The sequence below is a fragment of the Ranitomeya variabilis genome, chromosome 5 (genome assembly GCF_051348905.1).
Source record: "Ranitomeya variabilis isolate aRanVar5 chromosome 5, aRanVar5.hap1, whole genome shotgun sequence".
NCBI lineage: Eukaryota > Metazoa > Chordata > Amphibia > Anura > Dendrobatidae > Ranitomeya > Ranitomeya variabilis.
The window spans coordinates 443,465,091-443,491,117 of NC_135236.1; the positions used below are offsets into that span (position 1 = coordinate 443,465,091).

At 50.9% G+C, this 26,027-nt stretch overlaps 1 protein-coding gene across 1 annotated transcript in view; it reads left to right on the forward strand.

Moving 5' to 3' along the window:
- LRIG3 (leucine rich repeats and immunoglobulin like domains 3) overlaps nt 1-26,027 on the forward strand; it is a 104,493-nt gene that overhangs the window by 20,555 nt on the left and 57,911 nt on the right. The window contains exon 19 of the mRNA XM_077265378.1: nt 612-1,036. Within this exon, the coding sequence (XP_077121493.1) occupies nt 612-709 (98 nt within the window). The 3' untranslated portion in view covers nt 710-1,036. Of the gene's footprint in view, nt 1-611 lie in introns of the transcript that reaches the window.

Consider the following 26,027-nt stretch of genomic DNA (forward strand, 5'->3'; position numbering starts at 1 on the left):
AAGGTCTATGTTGTTTGATGTTGGCCAGTGAGAGTAATTCATGTGGAGAAGATGTTATCTGTCAGTGGTGGGATTGTCACATGTATGATGACTGACAATTATCCAGTTCCACTGAAAAGATAAGATTTCTCTATTGTCCTGCCACAATAACACTAAAGCAGTATCTTCTAAGTCGTGCACTGCACGTCGCAATGCGACGTTGCGGCGCACCGACGCATACTGTAGAAGCGCCACACAACGGGGGCAGCGGATGCTGTTTTTCAACGCATCTGCTGTCCCATTGTGAGGTGCGGGGAGGAGGGGGCGGAGATCTGGCCATGCATGCGCGGTCGGAAATGCTGGACACGACGCACCAAAAAACGTTACATGCAACGTTTTTTGGTGGCGACAGTCCGACGCAACCGTCGCACGACAGTTGCGACGTGTGGCAATATGTCGCACTGCGTCGCTAATGCAAGTCAATGGAGAAAAAACGCATCCTGCAAGCACTTTTGCAGGATGTGTTTTTTCTACAAAACGACGCATAGCGACGTGCAGTGCACGACGCTAGTGTGAAAGTAGCCTAATATGGAGTCCCATTACTTACATTAGTTTTATATTTCTTCTCATAGGTTCCATCTTTCGACGGATAATATCATCCTGTCGGCGTGGATTATCTAGGGCTGCTCGCAGCATCAGAAAAAGATGCATTTTTCCAATCTGTCAGTAGGGCACCATATACATCTAGTGCCCTGAAGAAAGTACAGCAGCAAGTCCATCATCAAAGCTGTACTTGGGCAGCACGGTGGCTCAGTGGTTAGCACTGTTGCTTTGCAGCACTGGGATCCTGAGTTTAAATGTCACTAAGGAAAACATCTGCAAGGAGTCTGTATGTTCTCCCCGTGTTTGCGTGGGTTTCCTCCGGGTACTCCGGTTTCCTCCCACACTCCAAAGACATACTGATAGGGAATTTTCTGTGGAATATGATGGGGCACAAATACACGTAATAAATAATACCTGTGCAGAAAGATTTCTAACATCTACCTGTGGCCTTCATTCTTCCATGCAGTTCCTAATTTAAAAAAAATTTAATTAAAATTCTGAATTAATGTTCCTTTGTAATAGAATATTACTGAAATACATGGCATACCAATACTGTACGTCGTACATGTTTGAAGCACCCTCATGAAGTTTTGTTTTTTCACTAAACGTGAACGTACTGTAGCAGGGCCGAACTGGCCATCTGGCAAATGCCAGAAGGGTTTCTGGTCATGGGCCGCCTTGTCTGCTATGTTGTTAACAGAATCGGTGTTCTCAAGATATGCATACTGTTAAGAGTTGTAATGGACACAAAGTCACTGACTCCATCACTTACCCCAGCAGGCCACAGGAATCATTAGAAATATTGCTCTTGTACAAAATCTTCCTTTCCTCCATCCAGGGTAATATTAGTAATATATCCTATCTGGTTCATGGGGACGGAGACAACATGGGCATGTAAGATTTCAAACGCCAGGACTGAATTTCAGCCCCAGTCCGTTCCTGGCAGTAGGGCTCAAGCCCGCGGCCCCATAGTGACGGCCATAAAGTGATATGTGGGGGTAGTAGGGCTCTAGCCCGCGGCCCCCATGGTGACGGCTATATAGTGATATTTGGGGGTAGTAGGGCTCTAGCCCGCGGCCCCATGGTGACGGCCATATAGTGATAAGTGGGGGTAGTAGGGCTCTAGCCCGCGGCCCCCTATGGTGACGGCTATATAGTGATATTTGGGGTTAGTAGGGCACTAGTCCGCGGCCCCCATGGTGATGGCTATAAAGTGATAAGTGGGGGTAGTAGGGCTCTAGTCCGTGGCCCCTATGGTGATGGCTATATAGTAATATGTGGGGGTAGTAGGGCTCTAGCCCGTGGCCCCCATAGTGATGGCTATATAGTGATATGTGGGGGTAGTAGGGCTCTAGCTCGCGGCCCCCATGGTGACGGCTATATAGTGATAAGTGGAGGTAGTAGGGCTCTAGCCTGCGGCCCCCTATGGTGACGGCTATATAGTGATATGTGGGGGTAGTAGGGCTCTAGCCCGTGGCCCCCATAGTGATGGCTATATAGTGATAAGTGGGGATAGTAGGACTCTAGCCCGCGGCACCTATGGTGATAGCCATATAGTGATAAGTGGGGGTAGTAGGGCTCTAGCCCGCGGCCCCCATAGTGACGGCTATATAGTGATATGAGGGAGTAGTAGGGCTCTAGCCCACGGCCCCCTATGGTGACGGCTATATAGTGATATTTGGGGGTAGTAGGGCTCTAGCCCGCAGCCCCCTATGGTGACGGCTATATAGTGATATTTGGGGGTAGTAGGGCTCTAGCCCGCGGCCCCTATGGTGACGGCTATATAGTGATATGTGGGGGTAGTAGGGCTCTAGCCCGCGGCCCCCTATGGTGACGGCTATATAGTGATATGTGGGGGTAGTAGGGCTCTAGCCCGTGGCCCCCATAATGACGACTATATAGTGATAAGTGGGGATAGTAGGACTCTAGCCCGCGGCCCCTATGGTGACGGCCATATAGTGATAAGTGGGGGTAGTAGGGCTCTAGCCCACGGCCCCCATAATGATGGCTATATAGTGATATGTGGGAGTAGTAGGGCTCTAGCCCGCGGCCCCTATGGTGACGGCTATATAGTTATATGTGGGGTAGTAGGGCTCTAGCTCGTGGCCCCCATAGTGACGGCTATATAGTGAAAAGTGGGGATAGTAGGGCTCTAGCCCGAGGCCCCTATGGTGACAGCCATATAGTGATAAGTGGGGGTAGTAGGGCTCTAGCCCGCGGCCCCCATAGTGACGGCTATATAGTGATATGTGGGGGTAGTAGGGCTCTAGCCCGCGGCCCCTATGGTGACAGCTATATAGTAAGATGTTGGGGAAGTAGGGCCCTAGCCCGTGGCCCCCATAGTGACGGCTATATAGTGATAAGTGGGGATAGTAGGGCTCTAGCCCGCGGCCCCATGGTGACGGCCATATAGTGATAAGTGGGGATAGTAGGGCTCTAGCCCGCGGCCCCTATGGTGACAGCTATATAGTGATAAGTGGGGGTAGTAGGGCTCTAGCCTGCGGCTCCTATGGTGATGGCCATATAGCGATATGTGGGGGTAGTAGGGCTCTAGCCCGCGGCCCCCATAGTGACGGCATATAGTGATATGTGGGGGTAGTAGGGCTCTAGCCCGAGGCCCCATGGTGACGGCCATATAGTGATATGTGGGGGTAGTAGGGCTCAAGCCCGTGGCCCCCATGGTGACGGCTAGTGATATGTGGGGGTAGTAGGGCTCTAGCCCGCGGCCCCCATAGTGACGGCATATAGTGATATGTGGGGGTAGTAGGGCTCTAGCCCGCAGCCCAATGGTGAGACGGCCATATAGTGATATGTGGGGGTAGTAGGGCTCTAGCCCGTGGCCCCAATGGTGACAGCTATATAGTGATATGTGGTGGTAGTGGGGCTCTAGCCCGCGGCCCCCATAGTGACGGCCATATAGTGATATGTGGGGGTAGTAGGGCTCTAGCCCGCGGCCCCCATAGTGACGGCTCTATAGTGATATGTGGGGGTAGAAGGGCTCTAGCCCGCTTCCCCCATAGTGACGGCATATAGTGATATGTGGGGGTTGTAGGGCTCTAGCCCGCGGCCCCCATGGTGACGGCTATATAGTGATATGTGGGGGTAGTAGGGCTCTAGCCCGCGGCCCCTATGGTGACGGCCATATAGTGATATGTGGGGGTAGTAGGGCTCTAGCCCGCGGCCCCCATAGTGACGGCTCTATAGTGATATGTGGGGGTAGAAGGGCTCTAGCCCGCGGCCCCCATAGTGACGGCATATAGTGATATGTGGGGGTTGTAGGGCTCTAGCCCGCGGCCCCCATGGTGACGGCTATATAGTGATATGTGGGGGAAGTAGGGCTCTAGCCGAGGCCCCTATGGTGACAGCCATATAGTGATAAGTGGGGGTAGTAGGGATCTAGCCCGCGGCCCCCATAGTGACGGCTATATAGTGATATGTGGGGGTAGTAGGGCTCTAGCCCGCGGCCCCTATGGTGACAGCTATATAGTGATATGTTGGGATAGTAGGGCCCTAGCCCGTGGCCCCCTGTTGTGAAATTGGATTTTGGGCTCCCCCGGTGGCCACTGGTGGAATTGAACTTGTGTGCATCATCCCCTCTGTTCACCTGTTCCCATCAGGATGTGGGAGTCGCTATTTGACCTTGCTCCTCTGTCACTTCCATGCCGGTCAACATTGTAATCAGAAGCCTTTATGTGCATGTTCCTGCTACCAGACAACTTCCAGCTAAGTCGAACTTTTGTCCTTGTTTGTTTTTTGCATTTTGTTCCAGTTCACAGCTGCAGTTTCGTTTCTGTGTCTGGAAAGCTCTTGTGATCTGAAATTGCCACTCTGATGTTATGAGTTAATACTAGAGTCTTAAAGTAATTTCAGGATGGTGTATTGATAGGGTTTTCAGCTGACCATGAAAGTACCCTTTCTGTCTTCCTGCTATCTAGTAAGCGGACCTCGATTTTGCTAAACCTATTTTCATACTACGTTTGTCATTTTCATCTTAAATCACCGCCAATATATGTGGGGGCCTCTGTCTGCCTTTCGGGGAAATTTCTCTAGAGGTGAGCCAGGACTATATTTTCCTCTGCCAGGATTAGTTAGTCCTCCGGCCGGCGCTGGGCGTCTAGGGATAAAACGCAGGCTACGCTACCCGGCTACTGTTAGTTGTGCGGCAGGTTTAGTTCATGGTCAGTTTAAGTTTCCATCCTTCCAAGAGCTAGTTCCTATGTATGCTGGGCTATGTTCTCTTGCCATTGAGAACCATAACAGTTTGACCGGCCCACAAAGGGTTAAATTAATTGGCAGAGAAAGGAGAGAAAAAAGAAGTCTGCTGAAAATTTTTTTTTTTTTTTTTTTTCCCTTCAGTTCTGAGTGTGCTTTCAATTGAATCACTTGCAAGTCTGCCTATGTTGCAGCCTTCCTCTCTCTCTCTCCTTCTAATCCTGGAATGGCTCTGTGTTCACCTGTTTAAAATGGATATTCAGAGTTTAGCTGCAGGTTTGAATAATCTCACCACAAAAGTTCAAAATTTACAAGATTTTGTTGTTCATGTTCCTATATCTGAACCTAGAATTCCTTTGCCTGAATTTTTCTCGGGGAATAGATCTTGCTTTCAAAATTTCAAAAATAATTGCAAGTTGTTTTTGTCCCTGAAATCTCGCTCTGCTGGAGATCCTGCTCAGCAGGTCAGGATTGTGATTTCCTTGCTCCGGGGCGACCCTCAAGATTGGGCTTTTGCATTGGCTCCAGGGGATCCTGCGTTGCTCAATGTGGATGCGTTTTTTCTGGCCTTGGGGTTCCTTTATGAGGAACCTCATTTAGAACTTCAGGCGGAAAAAGCCTTGATGTCCCTATCTCAGGGGCAAGATGAAGTTGAAATATACTGCCAAAAATTCCGTAAATGGTCTGTGCTTACTCAGTGGAATGAGTGCGCCCTGGCGGCGAATTTCAGAGAGGGTCTCTCTGATGCCGTTAAGGATGTTATGGTGGGGTTCCCTGTGCCTGCGGGTCTGAATGAGTCCATGACAATGGCTATCCAGATCGATAGACGTCTGCGGGAGCGCAAACCTGTGCACCATTTGGCGGTGTCTACTGAGAAGACGCCAGAGAATATGCAATGTGATAGAATTCTGTCCAGAAGCGAACGGCAGAATTTTAGACGAAAAAATGGGTTGTGCTTTTATTGTGGTGATTCAACTCATGTTATATCAGCATGCTCTAAGCGTACTAAGAAGCTTGATAAGTCAGTTTCAATTGGCACTTTTCAGTCTAAGTTTATTCTATCTGTGACCCTGATTTGTTCTTTATCATCTATTACCGCGGATGCCTATGTCGACTCTGGCGCCGCTTTGAGTCTTATGGATTGGTCCTTTGCCAAACGCTGTGGGTATGATTTAGAGCCTCTTGAAACTCCTATACCTCTGAAGGGGATTGACTCCACCCCATTGGCTAGTAATAAACCACAATACTGGGCACAAGTAACTATGCGAATTAATCCGGATCATCAGGAGATTATTCGCTTTCTTGTGCTGTATAATCTACATGATGTGTTGGTGCTTGGATTGCCATGGCTGCAATCTCATAACCCAGTCCTCGACTGGAACGCTATGTCTGTGTTAAGCTGGGGATGTAAGGGGATGCATGGGGACGTACCTTTGGTTTCCATTTCGTCATCTGTTCCCTCTGAGATTCCTGAATTCTTGTCTGACTATCGTGACGTTTTTGAAGAACCTAAGCTTGGTTCATTACCTCCGCACCGGGAGTGCGATTGTGCCATAGATTTGATTCCGGGTAGTAAATACCCTAAGGGTCGTTTATTTAATCTGTCTGTGCCTGAACATGCTGCTATGCGAGAATATATAAAGGAGTCTTTGGAAAAGGGACATATTCGTCCTTCGTCATCTCCCTTAGGAGCCGGTTTTTTCTTTGTGTCTAAGAAAGATGGCTCTTTGAGGCCGTGTATTGATTATCGGCTTTTGAATAAAATCACGGTTAAATATCAATATCCGTTGCCACTGCTGACTGATTTGTTTGCTCGCATAAAGGGGGCCAAGTGGTTCTCTAAGATAGATCTCCGTGGGGCGTATAATTTGGTGCGAATTAAGCAGGGGGATGAGTGGAAAACCGCATTTAATACGCCCGAGGGCCACTTTGAGTATTTGGTGATGCCTTTTGGCCTTTCAAATGCCCCTTCAGTCTTTCAGTCCTTTATGCATGACATTTTCCGTGATTATTTGGATAAATTTATGATCGTGTATCTGGATGATATTCTGATTTTTTCGGATGACTGGGACTCTCATGTCCAGCAGGTCAGGAGGGTTTTTCAGGTTTTGCGGTCTAATTCCTTGTGTGTGAAGGGTTCTAAGTGCGTTTTTGGGGTTCAAAAGATTTCCTTCTTGGGATACATTTTTTCCCCCTCTTCCATCGAGATGGATCCTGTCAAGGTTCGGGCTATTTGTGATTGGACGCAACCCTCTTCTCTTAAGAGTCTTCAGAAATTTTTGGGCTTTGCTAACTTTTATCGTCGATTTATTGCTGGTTTTTCTGATGTTGTTAAACCATTGACTGATTTGACTAAGAAGGGTGCTGATGTTGCTGATTGGTCCCCTGCTGCTGTGGAGGCCTTTCGGGAGCTTAAGCGCCGCTTTTCTTCCGCCCCTGTGTTGCGTCAGCCTGATGTTGCTCTTCCTTTTCAGGTTGAGGTCGACGCTTCTGAAATCGGAGCTGGGGCGGTTTTGTCGCAAAGAAGTTCCGACTGCTCCGTGATGAAACCTTGTGCTTTTTTTTCTCGTAAATTTTCTCCCGCCGAGCGGAATTATGATATTGGGAATCGGGAGCTTTTGGCCATGAAGTGGGCTTTTGAGGAGTGGCGTCATTGGCTTGAGGGGGCTAGACATCAGGTGGTGGTATTGACCGACCACAAAAATTTAATTTATCTTGAGTCCGCCAGACGCCTGAATCCTAGACAGGCGCGCTGGTCATTGTTTTTCTCTCGGTTTAATTTTGTGGTGTCATACCTACCGGGTTCTAAGAATGTTAAGGCGGATGCCCTTTCTAGGAGTTTTGAGCCTGACTCCCCTGGTAATTCTGAACCTACAGGTATCCTTAAGGATGGAGTGATATTGTCTGCCGTTTCTCCAGACCTGCGGCGGGCCTTGCAGGATTTTCAGGCGGATAGACCTGATCGTTGCCCACCTGGTAGACTGTTTGTTCCTGATGATTGGACCAGTAAAGTCATTTCTGAGGTTCATTCTTCTGCGTTGGCAGGTCATCCTGGAATCTTTGGTACCAGGGATTTGGTGGCAAGGTCCTTCTGGTGGCCTTCCCTGTCACGAGATGTACGAGGCTTTGTGCAGTCTTGTGACGTTTGTGCTCGGGCCAAGCCTTGTTGTTCTCGGGCTAGTGGATTATTGTTGCCCTTGCCTATCCCGAAGAGGCCTTGGACGCACATCTCGATGGATTTTATTTCGGATCTTCCTGTTTCTCAGAAGATGTCTGTCATCTGGGTGGTGTGTGACCGTTTCTCTAAGATGGTCCATTTGGTTCCCCTGCCTAAGTTGCCTTCTTCTTCCGAGTTGGTTCCTCTGTTTTTTCAAAATGTGGTTCGTTTGCATGGTATTCCGGAGAATATCGTTTCTGACAGAGGAACCCAATTCGTGTCTAGATTTTGGCGGGCATTCTGTGCTAGGATGGGCATAGATTTGTCTTTCTCGTCTGCTTTCCATCCTCAGACTAATGGCCAGACCGAGCGGACGAATCAGACTTTGGAGACATATTTGAGGTGTTTTGTGTCTGCAGATCAGGATGATTGGGTTGCTTTTTTGCCTTTAGCGGAGTTTGCCCTCAATAATCGGGCCAGCTCTGCCACCTTGGTGTCTCCTTTTTTCTGTAATTCGGGGTTTCATCCTCGATTTTCCTCCGGTCAGGTGGAATCTTCGGATTGTCCTGGAGTGGATGCTGTGGTGGAGAGGTTGCATCAGATTTGGGGGCAGGTGGTGGACAATTTGAAGTTGTCCCAGGAGAAGACTCAGCTTTTTGCCAACCGCCGGCGTCGGGTTGGTCCTCGGCTTTGTGTCGGGGACTTGGTGTGGTTGTCTTCTCGTTTTGTCCCTATGAGGGTTTCTTCTCCTAAGTTTAAGCCTCGGTTCATCGGCCCGTACAAGATATTGGAGATTCTTAACCCTGTGTCCTTCCGTTTGGACCTCCCTGCATCTTTTTCTATTCATAATGTTTTTCATCGGTCATTGTTGCGCAGGTATGAGGTACCGGTTGTGCCTTCCGTTGAGCCTCCTGCTCCGGTGTTGGTTGAGGGCGAGTTGGAGTACGTTGTGGAAAAAATCTTGGACTCCCGTGTTTCCAGACGGAAACTCCAGTATCTGGTCAAATGGAAGGGATACGGTCAGGAGGATAATTCTTGGGTGACTGCCTCTGATGTTCATGCCTCCGATCTGGTCCGTGCCTTTCATAGGGCTCATCCTGATCGCCCTGGTGGTTCTGGTGAGGGTTCGGTGCCCCCTCCTTGAGGGGGGGGTACTGTTGTGAAATTGGATTTTGGGCTCCCCCGGTGGCCACTGGTGGAATTGAACTTGTGTGCATCATCCCCTCTGTTCACCTGTTCCCATCAGGATGTGGGAGTCGCTATTTGACCTTGCTCCTCTGTCACTTCCATGCCGGTCAACATTGTAATCAGAAGCCTTTCTGTGCATGTTCCTGCTACCAGACAACTTCCAGCTAAGTCGGACTTTTGTCCTTGTTTGTTTTTTGCATTTTGTTCCAGTTCACAGCTGCAGTTTCGTTTCTGTGTCTGGAAAGCTCTTGTGATCTGAAATTGCCACTCTGATGTTATGAGTTAATACTAGAGTCTTAAAGTAATTTCAGGATGGTGTATTGATAGGGTTTTCAGCTGACCATGAAAGTACCCTTTCTGTCTTCCTGCTATCTAGTAAGCGGACCTCGATTTTGCTAAACCTATTTTCATACTACGTTTGTCATTTTCATCTTAAATCACCGCCAATATATGTGGGGGCCTCTGTCTGCCTTTCGGGGAAATTTCTCTAGAGGTGAGCCAGGACTATATTTTCCTCTGCCAGGATTAGTTAGTCCTCCGGCCGGCGCTGGGCGTCTAGGGATAAAACGCAGGCTACGCTACCCGGCTACTGTTAGTTGTGCGGCAGGTTTAGTTCATGGTCAGTTTAAGTTTCCATCCTTCCAAGAGCTAGTTCCTATGTATGCTGGGCTATGTTCTCTTGCCATTGAGAACCATAACAGCCCCCATAGTGACGGCTCTATAGTGATATGTGGGGGTAGAAGGGCTCTAGCCCGCGGCCCCCATAGTGACGGCATATAGTGATATGTGGGGGTTGTAGGGCTCTAGCCCGCGGCCCCCATGGTGACGGCTATATAGTGATATGTGGGGGAAGTAGGGCTCTAGCCCGAGGCCCCTATGGTGACAGCCATATAGTGATAAGTGGGGGTAGTAGGGCTCTAGCCCGCGGCCCCCATAGTGACGGCTATATAGTGATATGTGGGGGTAGTAGGGCTCTAGCCCGCGGCCCCTATGGTGACAGCTATATAGTGATATGTTGGGGTAGTAGGGCCCTAGCCCGTGGCCCCCATAGTGACGGCTATATAGTGATAAGTGGGGATAGTAGGGCTCTAGCCCGCGGCCCCATGGTGACGGCCATATAGTGATAAGTGGGGATAGTAGGGCTCTAGCCCGCGGACCCTATGGTGACAGCTATATAGTGATAAGTGGGGGTAGTAGGGCTCTAGCCCGCGGCCCCCATAGTGACGGCTATATAGTGATATGTGGGGGTAGTAGGGCTCTAGCCCGCGGCCCCGATCGTGACAGCCATATAGTGATATGTGGGGGTAGTAGGGCTCTAGCCCGCGGCCCCTATGGTGACGGCCATATAGCTATATGTGGGGGTAGTAGGGCTCTAGCCCGCGGCCCCCATAGTGACGGCATATACTGATATGTGGGGGTAGTAGGGCTCTAGCCCGCGGCCCCATGGTGACGGCCATATAGTGATATGTGGGGGTAGTAGGGCTCTAGCCCGTGGCCCCCATGGTGACGGCTATATAGTGATATGTGGGTGTAGTAGGGCTCTAGCCCGCGGCCCCCATAGTGACGGCCATATAGTGATATGTGGGGGTAGTAGGGCTCTAGCCCGCAGCCCCCATAGTGACGGCATATAGTGATATGTGGGGGTAGTAGGGCTCTAGCCCGCAGCCCAATGGTGAGACGGCCATATAGTGATATGTGGGGGTAGTAGGGCTCTAGCCCGCGGCCCCAATTGTGACAGCTATATAGTGATATGTGGTGGTAGTAGGGCTCTAGCCCGCGGCCCCCATAGTGACGGCCATATAGTGATATGTGGGAGTAGTAGGGCTCTAGCCCGCGGCCCCCATAGTGACGGCTCTATAGTGATATGTGGGGGTAGAAGGGCTCTAGCCCGCGGCCCCCATAGTGACGGCATATAGTGATATGTGGGGGTTGTAGGGCTCTAGCCCGCGGCCCCCATGGTGACGGCTATATAGTGATGTGGGGGTAGTAGGGCTCTAGCCCGCGGCCCCCATAGTGACGGCCATATAGTGATATGTGGGGGTAGTAGGGCTCTAGCCCGCGGCCCCCATAGTGACGCCTCTATAGTGATATGTGGGGGTAGAAGGGCTCTAGCCCGTGGCCCCCATGGTGACGGCTATATAGTGATATGTGGGGGAAGTAGGGCTCTAGCCCGCGGCCCCCATGGTGACGGCTATATAGTGATATGTGGGGGTAGTAGGGCTCTAGCCCGCGGCCCCCATAGTGACAGCTATATAGTGATATGTGAGGGTAGTAGGGCTCTAGACCGCGGCCCCCATGGTTACGGCCATATAGTGATATGAGGCGGCAGTAGGGCTCTAGCTCGCGGCCCCCATGGAGATGGATATAAAGTGATATGTGAGGGTAGTAGGGCTCTAGCCCGCGGCCCCCATGGTGACGGCTATATAGTAATATGTGGGGGTAGTAGGGCTCTAGCCTGCGGCCCCCATAGTGACGGCATACAGTGATATGTGGGGGTAGTAGGGCTCTAGCCCGCGGCCCCATGGTGACGGCTATATAGTGATATGTGGGGGTAGTAGGGCTCTAGCCCACGGCCCCCATGGTGACGGCTATATAGTGATATGTGGGGGTAGTAGGGCTCTAGCCCGCGGCCCCATGGTGACGGCTATATAGTGATAAGTGGGGGTAGTAGGGCTCTAGCCCGCGGCCCCCATAGTGACGGCATATAGTGATAAGTGGGGGTAGTAGGACTCTAGCCAGTGGCCCCATGGTGACGGCTATATAGTGATATGTGGGGGTAGTAGGGCTCTAGCCCGCGGCCCCATGGTGACGGCTATATAGTGATAAGTGGGGGTAGTAGGGCTCTAGCCCGCGGCCCCTATGGTGACGACTATATAGTGATATGTGGGGGTAGTAGGGCTCTAGCCCGCGGCCCCCATGGTGACGGCCATATAGTGATAAGTGGGGATAGTAGGGCTCTAGCCCGCGGCCCCATGGTGATGGCCATATAGTGATATGTCAGGGTAGTAGGGCTCTATCCCGCGGCCCCCATAGTGACAGCAATATAGTGATATGTGGGGGTAGTAGGGCTCTAGCCCGCAGCCCCCTATGGTGACGGCTATATAGTGATATTTGGGGGTAGTAGGGCTCTAGCCCGCGGCCCCCATGGTGATGGCTATATAGTGATAAGTGGGGGTAGTAGGGCTCTAGCCTGCGGCCCCCATAGTGACGGCTATATAGTGATAAGTGGGGATAGTAGGGCTCTAGCCCGCGGCCCCTACGGTGACAGCCATATAGTGATATGTGGGGGTAGTAGGGCTCTAGCCCGTGGCCCCCATAGTGACGGCTATAAAGTGATATGTGGGGGTAGTAGGGCTCTAGCCCGCGGCCCCTATGGTGACAGCTATATAGTGATATGTGGGGATAGTAGGGCTCTAGCCCGTGGCCCCATGGTGACGGCCATATAGTGATAAGTGGGGATAGTAGGGCTCTAGCCCGCGGCCCCTATGGTGACAGCTATATAGTGATAAGTGGTGGGAGTAGTAGGGCTCTAGCCCGCGGCCCCCATAGTGACGGCTATATAGTGATATGTGGGTGTAGTAGGGCTCTAGCCCGCGGCCCCGATAGTGACAGCCATATAGTGATATGTGGGGGTAGTAGGGCTCTAGCCCGCGGCCCCTATGGTGACGGCCATATAGCGATATGTGGGGGTAGTAGGGCTCTAGCCCGCGGCCCCCATAGTGACGGCATATAGTGATATGTGGGGGTAGTAGGGCTCTAGCCCGCGGCCCCATGGTGACGGCCATATAGTGATATGAGGAGGTAGTAGGGCTCTAGCCCGAGGCCCCCATGGTGACGGCTATATAGTGATATGTGGGTGTAGTAGGGCTCTAGCCCGCGGCCCCCATAGTGACGGCCATATAGTGATATGTGGGGGTAGTAGGGGTCTAGCCCGCGGCCCCCATAGTGACGGCATATAGTTATTGTGGGGGTAGTAGGGCTCTAGCCCGCGGCCCCATGGTGAGACGGCCATATAGTGATATGTGGGGGTAGTAGGGCTCTAGCCCGCGGCCCCAATGGTGACAGCTATATAGTGATATGTGGGGGTAGTAGGGCTCTAGCCCGCGGCCCCCATAGTGACGGCCATATAGTGATATGTGGGGGTAGTAGGGCTCTAGCCCACGGCCCCCATAGTGACGGCTCTATAGTGATATGTGGGGGTAGAAGGGCTCTAGCCCGCGGCCCCCATAGTGACGGCATATAGTGATATGTGGGGGTTGTAGGGCTCTAGCCCGCGGCCCACATGGTGACGGCTATATAGTGATATGTGGGGGTAGTAGGGCTCTAGCCCGTGGCCCCCATGGTGATGGCTAATAGTGATATGTGGGGGTAGTAGGGCTCTAGCCCGCGGCCCCCATAGTGACAGCTATATAGTGATATGTGAGGGTAGTAGGGCTCTAGCCCGCGGCCCCCATGGATACGGCCATATAGTGATATGAGGGGGTAGTAGGGCTCTAGCACGCGGCCCCCATAGTGACGGCTATATAGTGATATGTGGGGGTAGTAGGGCTCTAGCCCGTGGCCCCCATGGTGACGGCTATATAGTGATATGTGGGGGTAGTAGGGCTCTAGCCCGCGGCCCCCATAGTGACGGCATATAGTGATATGTGGGGGTAGTAGGGCTCTAGCCCGCGGCCCCCATAGTGACGGCATATAGTGATATGTGGGGGTAGTAGGGCTCTAGCCCGTGGCCCCATGGTGACGGCTATATAGTGATAAGTGGGAGTAGTAGGACTCTAGCCAGCGGCCCCATGGTGACGGCTATATAGTGATATGTGGGGGTAGTAGGGCTCTAGCCCGCGGCCACATGGTGACGCCTATATAGTGATAAGTGGGGGTAGTAGGGCTCTAGCCCGCGGCCCCTATGGTGACGGCTATATAGTGATATGTGGGGGTAGTAGGGCTCTAGCCTGCGGCCCCCATGGTGACGGCCATATAGTGATAAGTGGGGATAGTAGGGCTCTAGCCCGCGGCCCCATGGTGACTGCTATATAGTGATAAGTGGGGGTAGTAGGACTCTAGCCCGCGGCCACATGGTGACGGCTATAAAGTGATATGTGAGGGTAGTAGGGCTCTAGCCCGGGGCCCCATGGTGACGGCCATATACTGATATGTGGGGGTAGTAGGGCTCTAGCCCGCGGCCCCCATAGTGACAGCAATATAGTGATATGTGGGGGTAGTAGGGCTCTAGCCCGCGGCCCCATGGTGACTGCTATATAGTGATAAGTGGGGGTAGTAGGACTCTAGCCCGCGGCCACATGGTGACGGCTATAAAGTGATATGTGAGGGTAGTAGGGCTCTAGCCCGGGGCCCCATGGTGACGGCCATATACTGATATGTGGGGGTAGTAGGGCTCTAGCCCGCGGCCCCCATAGTGACAGCAATATAGTGATATGTGAGGGTAGTAGGGCTCTAGCCCGCGGTCCCCATGGTTATGGCCATATAGTGATATGAGTGGGTAGTAGGGGGTCTAGCCCGCGGCCACATGGTGACGGCTATAAAGTGATATGTGAGGGTAGTAGGGCTCTAGCCCACGGCCCCATGGTGACGGCCATATAGTGATAAGTGGGGATAGTAGGGCTCTAGCCCGCGGCCCCATAGTGACGGCATATAGTGATATGTGGGGTTAGCAGGGCTCTAGCCCACGGCCCCCATGGTGACGGCTATATAGTGATAAGTGAGGGTAGTAGGGCTCTAGTCCGCAGCCCCCATAGTGATGGCATATAGTGATATGTGGGGGTAGTAGGGCTCTAGCCCGCGGCCCCATGGTGACGGCTATATAGTGATAAGTGGGGGTTGTAGGACTCTAGCCAGCGGCCCCATGGTCACGGCTATATAGTGATATGTGGGGGTAGTAGGCCTCTAGCCCGCGGCCCCATGGTGACGGCTATATAGTGATAAGTGGGGGTAGTAGGGCTCTATCCCGCGGCCCCCATAGTGACAGCAATATAGTGATAAGTGGGGGTAGTAGGGCTCTAGCCCGCAGCCCCCTATGGTGACGGCTATATAGTGATATTTGGGGGTAGCAGGGCTCTAGCCCGCGGCCCCCATGGTGATGGCTATATAGTGATAAGTGGGGGTAGTAGGGCTCTAGCCCGCGGCCCTCATAGTGACGGCTATATAGTGATAAGTGGGGATAGTAGCGCTCTAGCCCGCGGCCCCTATGGTGACAGCCATGTAGTGATAAGTGGGGGTAGTAGGGCTCTAGCCTGCGGCCCCCATAATGACGGCTATATAGTGATATGTGGGGGTAGTAGGGCTCTAGCCCGCGGCCCCTATGGTGACAGCTATATAGTGATATGTGGGGGTAGTAGGACTCTAGCCCACGGCCACATGGTGACGGCTATAAAGTGATATGTGAGGGTAGTAGGGCTCTAGCCCGGGGCCCCATGGTGACGGCCATATAGTGATATGTGGGGGTAGTAGGGCTCTAGCCCGCGGCCCCCATAGTGACAGCAATATAGTGATATGTGGGGGTAGTAGGGCTCTAGCCCGCGGCCCCATGGTGACATCTATATAGTGATATGTGAGGGTAGTAGGGCTCTAGCCCGCGGTCCCCATGGTTATGGCCATATAGTGATATGAGTGTGTAGTAGGGGGTCTAGCCCGCGGCCACATGGTGACGGCTATAAAGTGATATGTGAGGGTAGTAGGGCTCTAGCCCACGGCCCCATGGTGACGGCCATATAGTGATAAGTGGGGATAGTAGGGCTCTAGCCCGCGGCCCCATAGTGACGGCATATAGTGATATGTGGGGTTAGCAGGGCTCTAGCCCACGGCCCCCATGGTGACGGCTATATAGTGATAAGTGAGGGTAGTAGGGCTCTAGTCCGCGGCCCCCATAGTGATGGCATATAGTGATATGTGGGGGTAGTAGGGCTCTAGCCCGCGGCCCCATGGTGACGGCTATATAGTGATAAGTGGGGGTTGTAGGACTTTAGCCAGCGGCCCCATGGTCACGGCTATATAGTGATATGTGGGGGTAGTAGGCCTCTAGCCCGCGGCCCCATGGTGACGGCTATATAGTGATAAGTGGGGGTAGTAGGGCTCTATCCCGCGGCCCCCATAGTGACAGCAATATAGTGATAAGTGGGGGTAGTAGGGCTCTAGCCCGCAGCCCCCTATGGTGACGGCTATATAGTGATATTTGGGGGTAGCAGGGCTCTAGCCCGCGGCCCCCATGGTGATGGCTATATAGTGATAAGTAGGGGTAGTAGGGCTCTAGCCCGCGGCCCTCATAGTGACGGCTATATAGTGATAAGTGGGGATAGTAGCGCTCTAGCCCGCGGCCCCTATGGTGACAGCCATGTAGTGATAAGTGGGGGTAGTAGGGCTCTAGCCTGCGGCCCCCATAGTGACGGCTATATAGTGATATGTGGGGGTAGTAGGGCTCTAGCCCGCGGCCCCTATGGTGACAGCTATATAGTGATATGTGGGGGTAGTAGGGCTCTAGTCCGTGGCCCCCATTGTGACGGCTATATAGTGATAAGTGGGGATAGTAGGGCTCTAGCCCGCGGCCCCATGGTGACGGCCATATAGTGATAAGTGGGGATAGTAGAGCTCTAGCCCGCGGCCCCTATGGTGACAGCTATATAGTGATAAGTGGGGATAGTAGGGCTCTAGCCCGCGGCCCCCATAGTGAAGGCTATATAGTGATATGTGGGTGTAGTAGGGCTCTAGCCCGTGGCCCCGATAGTGACAGCTGTCATGGTTCCCAATGGCAAGGGAACGTCAGAGAACATAAATAACAGAACAGCTCTTGGGTGATGGAATCTCGAGCTGACCGTGAGCTAAACCTACCACACAACTAACAGTGGCCGGGTGGCGTACCTACGTTTTATCCCTAGACGCCTAGCGCCAGCCGGAGGACTAACTAATCCTAATAGAGGAAAAGACAGACCTGGCTTACCTCTAGGGAAATTCCCCCAAAAAGGAGACAGAAGCCCCCCACATATATTGACGGTGAGTTCAGAGGAAAAGGCATACGCAGTATGAAGGTAGGTTCAGCAAAGCGAGGTCCGCTTACTAGATAGCAAGAAGATACAATAGGGAACTTCACGGTCAGCTGAAAACCCTATTAAAATACCATCCCGAAATTACTTTAAGACTCATGTGTCAACTCATGACACCGGAGTGGCAATTTCGGCCCACAAGAGCTTCCAGCTACAGATAATAACATAACTGTGAACTGGAACAAAAATGCAAAACAAACTTAGGACTAAGAGTCCAACTTAGCTGATAGTAGTCTAGAAGCAGGAACATGCAACAGAAAGGCTCTGGTTACATTGATGGCCGGCACTAGAATAACTGAGCAGCAAGGCTAAATAGGATACTCCCATATCCTGATGAAAACAGGTGAACAGAGAAAGTGAAGCACACAAGTCCAGTACCACCAGTGACCACCGGGGGAGCTCAAAAACCAAATTCACAACAGTACCCCCCCCTCAAGGAGGGGGCACCGAACCCTCACAAGAACCACCAGGGCGATCAGGATGAGCCCTATGAAAGGCACGGACCAAATCAGAGGCATGAACATCAGAGGCTGTCACCCAAGAATTATCCTCCTGACCGTAGCCCTTCCACTTGACCAGATACTGAAGTTTCCGTCTGGAAACACGGGAGTCCAAGATCTTCTCCACAACGTACTCCAATTCACCCTCAACCAACACCGGAGCGGGAAGCTCAACGGAAGGCACAACCGGTACCTCATACCTGCGCAATAATGACCGATGGAAGACATTATGGATAGAAAAAGATGCTGGGAGGTCCAATCGAAAGGACACGGGGTTAAGAATCTCCAAAATCTTATACGGGCCGATGAACCGAGGCTTAAACTTAGGAGAAGAAACCCTCATAGGGACAAAACGAGAAGACAACCACACCAAGTCCCCAACACGAAGACGAGGACCAACACGACGACGGCGGTTAGCAAAATGCCGAGTCTTTTCCTGGGACAACTCCAAATTGTCCACCACCTGTCCCCAAATCCGATGCAACCTATCCACCACAGTATCCACTCCAGGACAATCCGAAGACTCCACCTGACCGGAAGAAAAACGAGGATGAAACCCCGAATTGCAAAAGAAAGGAGAAACCAAAGTGGCAGAACTAGCCCGATTATTGAGGGCAAACTCCGCCAACGGCAAAAAGGCAACCCAGTCATCCTGATCCGCAGACACAAAACACCTCAAATAAGTCTCCAAGGTCTGATTAGTTCGCTCAGTCTGGCCATTAGTCTGAGGATGGAACGCAGACGAAAAAGACAAATCAATGCCCATCCTAGCACAGAACGCCCGCCAAAATCTAGACACGAACTGGGTCCCCCTGTCAGAAACGATATTCTCCGGAATACCATGCAAGCGAACCACATTTTGAAAAAACAGAGGAACCAACTCGGATGAGGAAGGCAACTTAGGCAAGGGCACCAAATGAACCATCTTTGAAAAACGGTCACACACCACCCAGATGACAGACATTTTCTGAGAAACAGGGAGATCAGAAATAAAATCCATAGAGATGTGAGTCCAAGGCCTCTTCGGAATAGGCAAAGATAACAACAATCCGCTAGCCCGAGAACAACAAGGTTTGGCCCGAGCACAAACATCACAAGACTGCACAAAAACTCGTACATCTCGAGACAGGGAAGGCCACCAGAAGGACCTAGCCACCAAATCCCTGGTACCAAAGATCCCGGGATGACCTGCCAACACAGAAGAATGAACCTCCGAGATGACTCTACTGGTCCAATCATCAGGAACAAACAGTCTACCAGGCGGGCAACGATCAGGTCTATCCGCCTGAAACTCCTGCAAAGCCCGTCGCAGGTCTGGGGAAACAGCAGATAATATCACCCCATCCTTAAGGATACCTGTAGGTTCAGAATCACCAGGGGAATCAGGCTCAAAACTCCTAGAAAGGGCATCCGCCTTCACATTTTTAGAACCTGGTAAGTATGAGACCACAAAATTAAACCGAGAGAAAAACAACGACCAGCGCGCCTGTCTAGGATTCAGGCGCCTGGCAGACTCAAGATAAATCAAATTCTTGTGATCGGTCAATACCACCACCTGATGTCTAGCCCCCTCAAGCCAATGACGCCACTCCTCAAAAGCCCACTTCATAGCCAAAAGCTCCCGATTACCAATATCATAATTTCGCTCGGCGGGCGAAAATTTTCGAGAAAAGAACGCACAAGGTCTCATCACGGAGCAGTCGGAACTTTTCTGCGACAAGACCGCCCCAGCTCCGATCTCGGAAGCATCGACCTCAACCTGAAAAGGAAGAGTAACATCAGGCTGACGCAACACAGGGGCGGAAGAAAAGCGGCGCTTAAGCTCCCGAAAGGCCTCCACAGCAGCAGGGGACCAATCAGCAACATCAGCACCCTTTTTGGTCAAATCAGTCAAAGGTTTAGCAACATCAGAAAAACCAGTTATAAATCGACGATAAAAATTAGCAAAGCCCAAAAATTTCTGAAGGCTCTTAAGAGAAGAAGGTTGCGTCCAATCACAAATAGCCCGAACCTTGACAGGATCCATCTCAATGGAAGAGGGGGAAAAAATGTACCCCAAAAAAGAAATCTTTTGAACCCCAAAAATACACTTAGAACCCTTCACACACAAGGAATTAGCCCGCAAAACCTGAAAAACCCTCCTGACCTGTTGGACATGAGAATCCCAGTCATCCGAAAAAATCAAAATATCATCCAGATACACGATCATAAATTTATCCAAATATTCACGGAAAATGTCATGCATAAAGGACTGAAAGACTGAAGGGGCATTTGAAAGACCAAAAGGCATTACTAAATACTCAAAATGGCCCTCGGGCGTATTAAATGCGGTTTTCCACTCATCCCCCTGCTTAATTCGCACCAAATTATACGCCCCACGGAGATCAATCTTAGAGAACCACTTAGCCCCTTTTATTCGAGCAAACAAATCAGTAAGCAGTGGCAGAGGATACTGATATTTGACTGTAATTTTATTCAAGAGTCGATAATCAATACACGGCCTCAAAGAGCCATCTTTTTTAGATACAAAGAAAAAACCGGCTCCTAAGGGAGATGAAGAAGGACAAATATGTCCCTTTTCCAGGGACTCCTTAATATATTCTCGCATAGCAGCATGTTCAGGTACAGATAGATTAAATAAACGACCCTTTGGAAATTTACTGCCCGGAATCAGATCTATGGCACAATCGCAATCTCTGTGAGGAGGTAGTGAACCAAGCTTAGGCTCCTCAAAAACATCACGATAATCAGATAAAAATTCCGGAATCTCAGAGGGAATAGATGACGAAATGGAAACCAAAGGTACGTCCCCATGAGCCCCCTGACATCCCCAGCTTAACACAGACATTGCTTTCCAGTCAAGGACTGGGTTATGAGATTGTAACCATGGTAATCCGAGCACCAAAACGTCATGTAGATTGTACAACACAAGGAAGCGAATCATCTCCTGATGGTCTGGATTCATACGCATAGTCACTTGTGTCCAGTATTGTGGTTTATTACTAGCCAATGGTGTAGAGTCAATACCCTTCAGAGGTATAGGAACTTCCACAGGCTCTAGATCAAACCCACAGCGCCTGGCAAAGGACCAATCCATTAGACTCAAAGCGGCGCCAGAGTCGACATAGGCATCCGCGGTAATTGACGATAATGAACAAATCAAGGTCACAGACAGAATAAACTTAGACTGTAAAGTGCCAATTGAAATAGACTTATCAACCTTTTTTGTACGTTTAGAGCATGCTGATATAACATGAGTTGAATCACCACAAATGAAGCACAACCCATTTTTTCGCCTAAAATTCTGCCGTTCGCTTCTGGACAGAATTCTATCACATTGCATATTTTCTGGAGCCTTCTCAGAAGACACCGCCAAATGGTGCACAGGTTTGCGCTCCCGCAAACGCCGATCAATCTGAATAGCCATTGTCATGGACTCATTCAGACCTGTAGGTGCAGGGAACCCCACCATAACATCTTTAATAGCATCAGAGAGACCCTCTCTGAAATTCGCCGCCAGGGCGCACTCATTCCACTGAGTAAGCACAGACCATTTACGAAATTTTTGGCAGTATATTTCAGCTTCATCTTGCCCTTGAGATAGGGCCATCAAGGCTTTTTCAGCCTGAATCTCTAAATTAGGTTCCTCATAAAGCAACCCCAAAGCCAGAAAAAACGCATCCACATTGAGCAACGCAGGATCCCCGGGTGCCAATGCAAATGCCCAGTCTTGAGGGTCACCCCGCAGCAAGGAAATTACTATCCTAACCTGCTGTGCGGGATCTCCAGCGGAGCGAGATCTCAGGGAAAGAAATAATTTACAATTATTTTTGAAATTCAGGAAACGAGATCTATCCCCGGAGAAAAATTCTGGTATAGGAATTCTAGGTTCAGATACAGGAGCATGAATAACAAAATCCTGTAAATTTTGAACCTTCGTAGCAAGATTATTCAAACCTGTAGCCAAACTCTGAGGATCCATTTTAATCAGGTGAGATCAGAGCCATTCAAGGATTAGAAGGAGAGAGAGAGACAAAGGCTGCAATTAGAGCAGAAATGCAACTAAGTCAACTATAGAGCAAGCTCAGAGGAAAAAAGAAAAAAAAAAAAATCTGCAGACTTCTTTTTCTCTCCTTTCTTCTGCCAACGGTTTTAACACTGGGCCGGCCATACTGTCATGGTTCCCAATGGCAAGGGAACGTCAGAGAACATAAATAACAGAACAGCTCTTGGGTGATGGAATCTCGAGCTGACCGTGAGCTAAACCTACCACACAACTAACAGTGGCCGGGTGGCGTACCTACGTTTTATCCCTAGACGCCTAGCGCCAGCCGGAGGACTAACTAATCCTAATAGAGGAAAAGACAGACCTGGCTTACCTCTAGGGAAATTCCCCCAAAAAGGAGACAGAAGCCCCCCACATATATTGACGGTGAGTTCAGAGGAAAAGACATACGCAGTATGAAGGTAGGTTCAGCAAAGCGAGGTCCGCTTACTAGATAGCAAGAAGATACAATAGGGAACTTCACGGTCAGCTGAAAACCCTATTAAAATACCATCCCGAAATTACTTTAAGACTCATGTGTCAACTCATGACACCGGAGTGGCAATTTCGGGCCACAAGAGCTTCCAGCTACAGATAATAACATAACTGTGAACTGGAACAAAAATGCAAAACAAACTTAGGACTAAGAGTCCAACTTAGCTGATAGTAGTCTAGAAGCAGGAACATGCAACAGAAAGGCTCTGGTTACATTGATGGCCGGCACTAGAATAACTGAGCAGCAAGGCTAAATAGGATACTCCCATATCCTGATGAAAACAGGTAAACAGAGAAAGTGAAGCACACAAGTCCAGTAACACCAGTGACCACCGGGGGAGCCCAAAAACCAAATTCACAACAGACAGCCATATAGTGATATGTGGGGGTAGTAGGGCTCTAGCCCGCGGCCCCTATGGTGACGGCCATATAGCGATATGTGGGGGTAGTAGGGCTCTAGCCCGCGGCCCCCATAGTGACGGCATATATTGATATGTGGGGGTAGTAGGGCTCTAGCCCGCGGCCCCATGGTGACGGCCATATAGTGATATGTGGGGGTAGTAGGGCTCTAGCCCGCGGCCCCCATGGTGACGGCTATATAGTGATATGTGGGTGTAGTAGGGCTCTAGCCCGCGGCCCCCATAGTGACGGCATATAGTGATATGTGGGGGTAGTAGGGCTCTAGCCCGCGGCCCCATGGTGAGACGGCCATATAGTGATATGTGGGGGTAGTAGGGCTCTAGCCCGCGGCCCCAATGGTGACAGCTATATAGTGATATGTGGGGGTAGTAGGGCTCTAGCCCGCGGCCCCCATAGTGACGGCCATAAAGTGATATGTGGGGGTAGTAGGGCTCTAGCCCGCGGCCCCCATAGTGACGGCTCTATAGTGATATGTGGGGGTAGAAGGGCTCTAGCCTACGGCCCCCATAGTGACGGCATATAGTGATATGTGGGGGTTGTAGGGCTCTAGCCCGCGGCCCACATGGTGACGGCTATATAGTGATATGTGGGGGTAGTAGGGCTGTAGCCCGTGGCCCCCATGGTGATGGCTATATAGTGATATGTGGGGGTAGTAGGGCTCTAGCCCGCGGCCCCCATAGTGACAGCTATATAGTGATATGTGAGGGTAGTAGGGCTCTAGCCCGCGGCCCCCATGGTTACGGCCATATAGTGATATGAGGGGGTAGTAGGGCTCTAGCTCGCGGCCCCCATGGTGACGGCTATATAGTGATATGTGGGCGTAGTAGGGCTCTAGCCCGTGGCCCCCATGGTGACGGTTATATAGTGATATGTGGGGGTAGTAGGGCTCTAGCCTGCAGCCCCCATAGTGACGGCATATACTGATATGTGTGGGTAGTAGGGCTCTAGTCCGCATCCCCATGGTGACGGCTATATAGTGATATGTGGGGGTGGTAGGGCTCTAGCCCACGGCCCCCATGGTGACGGCTATATAGTGATATGTGGCGGTATTAGGGCTCTAGCCCGCGGCCCCATGGTGACGGCTATATAGTGATAAGTGGGGGTAGTAGGGCTCTAGTCCGCGGCCCCCATAGTGACGGCATATAGTGATATGTGGGGGTAGTAGGGCTCTAGCCCGCGGCCCCCATAGTGACAGCAATATAGTGATATGTGGGGGTAGTAGGGCTCTAGCCCGCGGCCCCATTGTGACGGCTATATAGTGATAAGTGGGGGTAGTAGGACTCTAGCCCGCGGCCCCATGGTGACAGCTATATAGTGATATGTGAGGGTAGTAGGGCTCTAGCCCGCGGCCCCCATGGTGACGGCCATATAGTGATATGTGGGGGTAGTAGGGCTCTAGCCCGCGGCCACATGGTGACGGCTATAAAGTGATATGTGAGGGTAGTAGGGCTCTAGCCCGCGGCCCCATGGTGACGGCCATATAGTGATATGTGGGGGTAGTAGGGCTCTAGCCCGCGGCCCCCACGGTGACGGCCATATAGTGATAAGTGGGGATAGTAGGGCTCTAGCCCGCGGCCCCATGGTTACGGCTATATAGTGATATGTGGGGGTAGTAGGGCTCTAGCCCGCGGCCACATGGTGACGGCTATAAAGTGATATGTGAGGGTAGTAGGGCTCTAGCCCGCGGCATCATGGTGACAGCCATATAGTGATATGTGGGGGTAGTAGGGCTCTAGCCCGCGGCCCCCATGGTGACGGCCATATAGTGATAAGTGGGGATAGTAGGGCTCTAGCCCGCGGCCCCATGGTGACGGCTATATAGTGATAAGTGGGGGTAGTAGGACTCTAGCCCGCGGCCCCCTATGGTGACGGCTATATAGTGATATGTGGGGGTAGTGGGGCTCTAGCCCGCGGCCCCCATAGTGACGGCATATAGTGATATGTGGGGGTAGTAGGGCTCTAGCCCACGGCCCCCATGGTGACGGCCATATAGTGATATGTGGGGGCAGTAGGGCTCTAGCCCGCAGCCCCCTGTTGTGAATTTGGATTCTGGGCTCCCCCGGTGGCCGCTTGTGGAATTGGACTTGTCATCCTCTTTCCTGTTTCACCTGATTCCATCAGTAGCGGGTGTCGCTATTTAAGCTCATTTCTCTGGTGGTTTCTTGCCGGTCAACAATGTTATCTGATGCCTCTCAGTGCTTGTTCCTGCTTCTAGACAACTACTAGATAAGTTGGACTTTTGTCCATGTTTTGTTTTGCCTATTTGTTCCAGTTCACAGCTGAAGTTTTGTTACTGTGTCTGGAAAGCTCTCGTTGATCAGGGATTGCTACTCTGGCGTTATGAGTTAATGCCAGAGTTTAAGGTAATCTCTGGATGGTGTTTTGTTAGTGTTTTTCTGCTGACCATGAAAGTATACTATCTGTCTTCTGCTATCTAGTAAGCGGACCTCAAATTTGCTAAGACTATTTTCCTGCTGCGTTTGTTGTTTCATCTGAACTCACCGTCATTATATGTGGGGGGCTACTGTCTTCTTTGGAATATTTCTCTAGAGGTGAGCCAGGTCTTATATTTCCCTCTGCTAGCTATTTAGGTCTTAGGCCAGAGCTGGGCATCTAGCGATAAATAGGAAATGCTACCTGGCTATTTCTAGTTGCGCGGCAGGCTTAGTTCATGGTCAGTATAGTTCCATCTTCCGAGAGCTTGTCCCTCTATAGGCTTGCTATGATCTCTGCCTGCAGAGATCATGATAGTTTGACCGGCCAATAAAGTGTTAAAGACCCTGGTTGAGAAAGGAGAGTTATAAGAAGTCTGCTGGAATTTTTTTTTTTTTTTTTTTTTTTTTTTCTCCTCCAGTCTGCCTTGCTGCAGTCTTTTTTCTCTCTCTCCTCCTAATCTCTGTATGCTCTGTGTGCACCTGACAATAATGGATCTCCAGAGTGTAACTGCGGGTTTGAATAATCTCATCACGAAAGTACAAGATTTACAAGATTTTGTGGTACATGCTCCGGTATCTGAGCCGAGAATTCCTTTGCCGGAGTTCTTCACAGGGAATAGAGCTAGCTTCCAGAATTTCCGAAATAATTGTAAGCTTTATTTGTCCCTGAAGTCTCGTTCAGCTGGAGACCCTGCTCAGCAGGTTAGGATTGTGATTTCCTTGCTCAGGGGTGACCCTCAAGATTGGGCCTTCTCATTGCCAGCAGGGGATCCTGCGTTACGCGATGTGGATGCGTTTTTTCTGGCCTTGGGCTTGCTTTATGAGGAACCTCATTTGGAACTTCAGGCAGAAAAAACTTTGATGGCACTATCTCAGGGGCAAGACGAAGCTGAAGTTTTCTGCCAAAAATTCCGTAAATGGTCTGTGCTTACTCAGTGGAAT